Source organism: Protobothrops mucrosquamatus, unplaced genomic scaffold (assembly GCF_001527695.2).
Source record: "Protobothrops mucrosquamatus isolate PMUCROS unplaced genomic scaffold, P.Mucros_1.0 scaffold804, whole genome shotgun sequence".
Lineage (NCBI taxonomy): Eukaryota > Metazoa > Chordata > Lepidosauria > Squamata > Viperidae > Protobothrops > Protobothrops mucrosquamatus.
In genome coordinates, this window is record NW_015387070.1 from 38,048 (window position 1) to 47,336 (window position 9,289).

Sequence of the window (9,289 nt, forward strand, 5' to 3'; positions counted from 1 at the left end):
TCATGAAAAACAGTGACATTATGTTGGCATGATGGTAATGTAATATTGTTAAAGGCTAGCAGGCCCTATGCTATGCATAAACTAAATAGAAGTCAGTTTAAGTTAGCTTAATATCATTTAAAATGACATTTGGGTAGTTTGCTGAAGGCAATTCATCAACATTCATTTGATAATTATGTAATATTATTTAATATGATTGGATTAGTTTGTAGACACAGATTATTTTAGAAAATACAGAGGAAATCTGCTGATTAGCTGAGTTTGGCTTCATCTGTTTTTTCATCGAAAATATGTTTTAAATGGGGGAAATATGAAACAAGTTTTCTTCAAAGTAGTACTCAGATAAAACAAACCAATTTCTCCCTTCATTTTTGTCCAACTAAAGCAGTAGTTGATTGTGTCCTCCAAGTTTATTCCCTGGAGTAACACACTCTGTGTGGCACTAATTATTATTTCCTTGTGAGTGAGCAGAGATTCATATTTGTAGGGTGGACCAGCATTTAAAGGTTGGAACTTACAGATTATACTAGATTTTAAAATTAATTTGTTTTCCAAAATACACCAACCAACCTAACTTTTATATATGGTTAACATAAACCAGGGGTGTCAAACTGCCGGCCCACGGGCCGGATGTGTCATGGCAAAACCGCACCCACCCCATTGCCGGCAATGGAAAAAAAGCCACTATACGTTGTGACACATCACATGACATTGCAAGTTTGACACCCCCTGACATAAACAAAACAGCCTTGAAATCGAAACTGAGTTGACAATGAGTAGTGAGTACTGAATGAATTTTCCATTTCAAAACAAATGAAATCGGACTGAAACTAATCAGACTTATTCCATATTTTTTTTAAAGAAAGATAATAAAATAATCCAATTTTGGCATAATAAAAAGAAAAATTATTACCCTACTGAGGAGAAAGTTATACCCCCACCAAAATGGGCAGTAGAAGCTACTCAGTATAAACATGGAGCAAACCCCATACTTACTTGCACTGACAATGTTACCTAGTTGGATAATTAAATGTCAGCAAATAAAACAATCGAACTCAGAGAGCACCAAGAAATCCACAGTTTAATCCTGAGCTCCATATATTCTTTTTTATTGGAAGTTAAATTTATTAATGTTTAGCCTGTGTGTAATGAAAACTGAATAAAGTAGAACAGTCAGGAGAAATTGGTCTTCTTCACTTTTTAAGCAGAAGCTGGCCAACCATATGTCAGAAATAATGTAATTATAATCTGAATGTTATAATTTTATATTGAATTGTACTAGAGAAGTTCCCCGTTTTAAAATACTGTGTCTCTAATTGAATTATATAAACTACAAACAACATAAACAGGAAAATAAATTATTTATAGAGTTTTTAAGTACAAGAATCTAAGCAAAATACCCCTGTCATTTTACAGCTCCATGCTTACTTCAGCAGAGATTAGGCCCATATTTCAAAACCAATTTCAGGCTTCTGGGACATGTTAATGCCATTCTGGATATATGATAGCATGCAATCATAAATCAAAGTTTACATTTCTGCCTGGTATCCAACTTGCATCAATTCTACATCACAATCACTGCAACATAGTCTTTTTTCAGAACTTGCCATGACAGCATTTTAAAATAACACTTTGAAGCAATACTTATCTCTGCCGCCACCACCTCCTTCTTCCATTCCAGAAGTGCCACAGCACTGTGTGCAAATATATTGGGCAGGAGTATTTTTAAATTACATACTGCATTTGTGATGTTTCAGCGCATGCCTTTCAACAATCAACTTACAGACATGAAAAAGCTACATTAAAGGGATTCCTTGAAAGTATCTTGAAAAAAGAGAAGTAGTATCTTCCCTTTTCTTGTAAACATGAGAAACAGTTTATTAAAACAGAGTCCTCATAGACTGTTCATTATTATTTTCTTCTTCTTGTGACACAAATTGCAATAATTGTCATTAATTATTCCTTGCGTTGTTTCTTCCCCATGAAAAATCAGGTTTGTCACAGGGAAAAAACAATGGTTTTCTAAGGAAAAGGCTAATTTAAATAACTTCTTAATAATATGTGAAATTGTTTGTGGAATAGTAGTCAACTCAAATGCCCAGTTGGCTCCTGTCTTGTGCAATCTTGTACTGTCATATCTTCATGTGTTTTTCCTCAGTGAATCAAATACACTGATGAAGCTGGTATAGTTTCACAAATAACACTGTGGTGTTATTATACTTAATATTAGTGACTTTCTCAGAAATGTCCTACTGAATTCAGTTAGTACCTCTTTCAAGTACTCATGCTTAAAGCAAGACTGGAGTATTAGATGCATGTGAGGATTTTTTTGTCTACCTTGAATCTGATTGATTGATTATGTTTTTGAGTCCTAGTGACAACATACATTTTCTCCATCATGTCAATATGCTTGGGCACTTTTTTCATCTTTGAAGTTTAGATGAATCTATCTATCTATCTATCTATCTATCTATCTATCTATCTATCTATCTATCTATCTATCTATCTATCTATCTATCTTTATCTCTATCTCTATCTCTATCATCTATCTATGTAACAATAACATATGGATCTGTTTAGTAGTTTGATCTATGCTGTTCCTAATGTAAATGAATTTTGTCTATCAATAAATAGCAGCATTATTCTAATTATTGAAAACTAATCAGTATTAAGGCATAATGTAAGAAATCTAATGCTGTAGGTTGAAATCTGCCACTGTTTTTCATTTAAAAGGAGAAAAGTAAGAATAGCTGAATTCCATTGGCATCCTTTCTGAAATAATGAATTTCTATTTTATGTACTTTCTATCAAAACAGAAAAAAGAAGTTTAAAATCTTTAATAAGTACACTGACAACCTGTTAAAAGGATTTTTTCTTTGCTGATTTGTGGTTCTATATAAGGATTTCCTCTCCCCAGCCAAAGAATCATGATTTCACATTTTAAATAGAAAAAGAATATTTGCCAAACGCCAAATGAATTTCTGGCTGGCTCTAATGTTCTATAAGAGAAAGTTGCAACTCAGTACTTCACCATGATAAATGGATTATGGTTATTATATATTTTCACATAAACCAGGAATCTTACTTTAAAATAAAAGACATTTTTAAGTTGAAAATAAATGGCAATGCTCAAACAAGTCTCACACATGCACTTCTTGAAAAGAATCTTTATTCTGGAACAAGGTACAAAGAACATACACTGAGCATTTATTAAGAATGTTTTTCCAGCCAATCAATCAATTTTATCAATTATTACTCATATTCCTTAAAGTTAATGGAGAAACCCAATTGTTGCCGTCTTCCAAAAGTTAAATTATTCCTATACCGATTAAACAGATAATCTGTAATTCTATTTTTCTTTTACTATATTATACTTATAATAGTAACTGCAATATTTACAACAGAACAAAGATAGAAATATCAAATCTGGTACAATTTAAATACTTCCTACCATTTCATACGATTTACATTTATAAGATGGTAACACAGTATATATAGGAAAGAGAAAGAAGAAATAAATTATATGGAAACATAATGCTATAGCAAAGTGTTCAAGAGTATTTGACCAATGTTCTTCTATGAGAAAATAAATTATTTGACAGAACAGACTCACGGTTGCAAGTTGGGTATAAATTTTTAATTCCAATGTTGCAGAATTGTTGTTAGAATATGAAGAGCCCCATATATGGGGAATATATCAGAAGAACCTGTACATCCAGTGAATACCATACCAAAATCTAGAAATGTAACATCCAAGCCCGTTTTTTTCCTCTCAGGCAGACAATGTTAAGCAGGGGTACAGAAAGACTGCAGAGCACAAGTTTACTTCTCTGTTTTGGGGAGGTGAATTGGGAGAATCTGACAGCTGTTATTGTGTTGCTGTCTGGTTCCCACAATTCCCTCTGGTCTAAAATGGGGATTGATTGAAAAGCATTCCTGTCCTCTTGGCTCTTGCTTCAGGACACAGCTGCAACGTTGTCGGGTTTTTGTTTTGTTTTGTTTTTGTTTTAGATGTTCGTTCTTCCTCTATACTTCATCTGGTGCACACCATTCATATTCACTTTTGTTTCTGATTTTTGTTTGCTAATAGATACCCTGAGTGGCTGTAACATTTTCACAAAATGTTGTGATGTCACCACTGTTTATTATTTCAGTAGCACAAATACTCACCTCCCTAATCAGGACTGGTCCAGACTCTTTCTCAGCTCTGCCAGCAGCAAAAATAAATGTCAGTTTAGGAAAGCTCTAGTAGATGCAAATCAGTGAATACCATAACAGCGATAATAATTTAAATATGTCCCTTAAAAATCCTAAAAAAAAATGACTTTCTGTTTTGACATATCTTGTAGAAAACTGGAAACCATGGATTTAGTTTCTTCCTTTAAACCAGGGGTTCTCAACCTGTGGTCTGTGGACCCCTGGGGGGCCATGATGTCATTACAGGGGTCCTCGAAAACATGAAGAAATGTTATGATTTAAATTCCGAGTTAGGTCTTGGGGGGTCCATGGCCATGGTCTAAGGCCACAAAAGGTATTTAAAGGGGGTCCATGATGAAGAAAAGGTTGAGAACCACTACTTTAAACCAATTAAATACAACCTACTAATACATTGTTTTTGAGACGATGTAGAGCAGCATAATTTTGCTGCAGCATGTTTATTCACTGCCAGCATGTTTATTCATTCCAAATACCCCTGTATGAAACTCACATGGGTCTTACATTTGAGGGCCTGCAGCTTAATCTCACAGGTTGCTAAATGACAAATAACCTCTTCCTTGTTAAATTTAAGAAACTAGAGATGAAATTGCCTATTTAAAAAATATAAATGGGGGGCATGTTTATATTTTAAGACTCTGTAAGAAGGAAGGAGAGTGATCTAGAGAAGATTACATTCCATAGGATGTTTGCAGATAGGGTGTAAATCTTACGGAGTGATTTGATCCTATCTCTGGTAAATCCCTGGATACTTATTGTGCTTAGTCCTTCCTTGTTCCTACTGCAGACGTGAAGTTTTGTGCAAATAGAGAACTTGTATTTCCAAGCAATGAGTCATGGTGAAAAACAAATGTGAACTGCATTTGTCTTACCGACAATGCTTAACTTTACCAGTGTCTCCTCCATGTAGCAGAGGATGTCAGGATTCTGTGAAGAGATCCTAACAGATTTGTCATGTTAAGGGTATGCCAATATTGTGGGTAGGTGAGAAAGTCACAGTTTTCTCTTTGGGGAAAAAAAGGAATGGCATTTATGTTTCAGTGCAAAATAGACGTGGTAAGAGGCACTCCTTACTGGAAATAGATGAGCTCCAATTGGCTAAAACATCTCTTGGCTTTCAATCCCATGTGGGCAGCCTCACAGAAAACTAAAATACCTATTACCATTTAGGCAAAACTTCAGAACAGCCAGCTCAAGTGATGCTTCATTTAATTTATGATGCCAGAAACTGGAGTGATGGTAAGGCTGACCAATTAGAAAATACCTGTGTACAAACAATTGCTCTAATGGCATCAAAGGAGAATTGTAGGCTGCTTTCATAGCAGAATGCTCTTGCAAATAGAACAACTTCACAAGGGAAAGTTCATTGCATCCATACTACCAACATGTGTATGGACAAGTCATATACCAGAGGTCATCAATCTTTCTTGGTTGGCGGACTGGAGGGAAAGGGGGGGAGTACATACCGGGCCGTGAGCATGCATGATACTAGCCCTGCCCCGTTCATGTGCACAGCGCCCTGTTTCTGTGCCCTGCAGCACAGCGTCAGCCCGTTTTTGTGCACCGAGGTGTGGCGGCATCCCATTTTCACACCCTGAGGTGCGGCGTTGGTCCATTTTTGTGCATCACAATGGCACAGTGTTCCTTTTGTGCCCTGAGGCATGGCATTGGCCCATTTTTGTGCCCTGAGGCATGGCAGCATCCCGTTTTCATGCACCAAGGTGCAGCAGCGGCCTGTTTTTGCACCATGCGGTGTGGTGTGCTGTTTGTGCCCCGCAGCCGCAGCGTAGCACGAGTGGGGTGTGTGCGTGCACATGTTCTGCAGCACAGTGGCCAGCAGCTCACTACCAGCCCACAGGTTGGGGACCCCTGTCATATACACATACTGTACAATTTTCATTTTTAAATTTCTGTTTATATATTTAACATACATTACCCTTTATCAAGTAGTATGTGTGTAATATGACTAAAACATTCATACAGGACAGTTTTCTTAAATGTGTCAATCTGCATTATTTATTTCCATTTGATTTATCTCAGTATTTTTAATCACAGAAATTAAGCTGCAAATATTGCATCACATTTAATAATTTAGGATTTACATAATATACCTACACATAGGTAGTTGCCACACATTACAAAATATCACAAATCCATACAATAAATGGTTCAGAATGCAGACTGACTTAAACTGCATTTATGTCTGTAAAGGTATGTCTGTGTGTATTTATTATTGACAATCGTGTTTTAAAATGAAGTTATTTCTTTTCAGCTCAGAGAATCCTTTAAAGATCTCAGAAAGAAATTCAACAACATGAAATTCAACTACAGCAAAAAACCGGAAAAAGCACGAAATCTGAAAACTCTAAGAATTCAAATTCAACAAATGGATGCTTTTTCTGAAAAATATCAGGTAATATTTATAGCAGTTAGGGCACAGAATGCATGCATGAGGTTTATGCTGAATGCACACAGATGACTGGAGTAATCTGTCGCACACAGATGACTGGAGTAATCTGTCAAACGTTTCTTCCATTTGCAGCTGATGTAATAGAACACCAAAGGTCACATCATTTTCTTTTAATAATTGACTTAGGATAGATTGTGCATGTGTGTTTTAAAGCTAGAAATCAACTCAGCTTTTTCAGTCTGTTTTTCTTTTTTATAATTCATTATTATTATTGTGATTGCTATTGCCATAAATGTGTTTTCACATGAACAAACATTAAAATGCCTGGAAAAAATCTAACAAACACGTGTAAGATCTCATCTGCCAAGATGATTGATGATGCCATGTAGCTATGCTTTGTCTTTGTCTTCACTCAGAATGATACAAAATGGGATTCCATGAAATGTTACAAATACACACTGAAATGGTGCAGTGTCTTTTATTTCCTTTGCTCTCCAGTAATTTTGCTAATACTACACAGCATAAATATACTTAACATGGTTCTTAAATTCTTCTTATGTTTTTGGGAACAGGTACTGAGAAACAAGTTAGAGAATCTAAAGAAGAAAGTTTTAGATTCTGTACCAACTCAACCAAGTGACAAAGCTAAATTTATTTCTGCATCAGTCAATGAATTAGAGAAACAGCTGACTGAATTTGGGAAGATTATGGAAGATTACAAGAAAAATTTGGAACTGATGGAACATTTACAAGAGATGATGGAAGAGGTATAACAAAAAAAAACAAAACACCAAATGTCTTTTGTAGCTAGGATAAGATGCCAGCTCTGAGATTTAGGAAACAAATGTAGACTCCATATGTCTGTCATCGATCAGCTCATGGATTTAATTAGCAAAAAGGTGCTTAAATGAATATAATCATTCAATCTTAAAACACAGGTTTCTTCTTATTTTACTTATATAGACCAGCCTGTTTGCTATATATGTTTTCCTGAACTAGTACTTTATAATAGTAAAGTAATTGTAGGGCAAAGAAAAAATGAAACCCACGAGTTCCCATTCCATCTTCCTTTGCTTAAAGTGTATATTTGGGCACAGAAAATGGTATTAGAATGCAAATGAGGAAGAATATTAGAATTTCCAAAGCGCCTGAAGGCAGGACAAGAAGCAACGGGTGGAAACTAACCAAATAGAGAAGCAACCTAGAACTAAGGAGAAACTTCCTGACAGTTAGAATAATTAACCAGTGAAACAACCTGCCTCCAGAAGCGGTGAATGCTCCAATACTGGAAGTTTTTAAGAAGAAACTGGACAGCCATTTGTCTGAAATGGTATAGGGTTTCCTGCCTGAGCAGGGGGTTGGACTAGATGACCTCCAAGATCCCTTCCAACTTTATCATTATTATTATTATTATCATCATCATCATCATCATCATCATCATCATCATCATCATTATTATTATTATTATTATTATTATTATTATTATTATTATTATATATTTCTTGCTGAATAATATAGGTAATGAAGACTGCCAACATATATAGTTGGATGTGCAACTTGGTAACATCCTGGTGGATTATCAGAGCATCTGGCATTCAGAAATGCCAGTTAGCTCTGCAATAAAGTCACAATATGGCTGTGGACAAAAGGTACATCTGGTATATATTACTAAAACCTGGCTGAGCAGTGTTGCCATATTGGAAATCTGTCCAGGTGGATTTCAGCCTCAAGAGCTGGGTAACACTTTTACAGTGAGAGTTTATCAATGACCAGGGTCACTGTCCTCAAAGTAGTGGGATTTGAATGTCTACATATTAGATTGAGGCATAGGAATGAGTTAGGAGTACTGTTGGGTTGAATTGGGCCAGGAGAGCCCCTATGGCAACTATGGGCTTGTCTCAAGTAATCTTGGACTTGGTGGATATAGGTGTTAAACTTTGCTATCACTTTGGAACGGTTATTATGTGATCTGTATATGGAAAGTATGACCATCATCCTTTTCTCATGGTCAAATCACTTCCTGGTCCAGATGTAATTGATAGATCATGAACTGCTCCAGGAACCTTATTTATTTATACAATTTATAGGACCAGCCAATCTGCAAATAGCAATTCTGGCTGGCTGACATAGTATTAAAAATATCAAAGAGCCAAGTACTGATATTTGCTTGGCACCAAGTTACCTTCAGTTACCTTCAGCACTTCTCCCACTAGAATTGGCCCAACAAATCCAATTTTGCTGAGGGAACAGCTTGTGGTTCTGTCCTTTCAGGAGACAAGAGGGTCCAAGGCTCAGTGCCAGTCCTAATGAGTCAGGATTCATTAATTGAGGGAACTCGGTTTTGGAACAAGAAAGTCAGCAGATCTCCTTTGTTGCATTGGGTTGTAATGCAGTACTATACCTTAGATTAAGAACAGCAGTAGTAGCAGTAAAAGTAACTAAAGGAAATCAACTATTATAACTATTTTATTTATTTATTTATTTATTTATTTATTTATTCAATGTATATAGTCACCCATCTCATAAACAAGCAAAAGGAATATAATGTATAAAATTAAGGACTAGCATGCTGATCCAGAATAATACTAATTGAAATAGTAATGATGATAATCCTTATATTGTATTATGATATGTTATGTTATGTTACATTACGTTAGACAAAGA

The 9,289-nt window shown here is 35.6% G+C and overlaps 1 protein-coding gene across 1 annotated transcript in view; it reads left to right on the forward strand.

Annotated features, from left to right (window-relative positions):
• Nucleotides 1–9,289, forward strand: part of CCDC141 (coiled-coil domain containing 141) — a gene marked incomplete at its 5' end in the record, with an annotated part of 69,675 nt that overhangs the window by 35,269 nt on the left and 25,117 nt on the right. The window contains 2 exons of the mRNA XM_015818848.2: nt 6,488–6,628; nt 7,198–7,392. Of these exons, the coding sequence (XP_015674334.2) occupies nt 6,488–6,628; nt 7,198–7,392 (336 nt within the window). The remainder of the gene's footprint in view (nt 1–6,487; nt 6,629–7,197; nt 7,393–9,289) is intronic.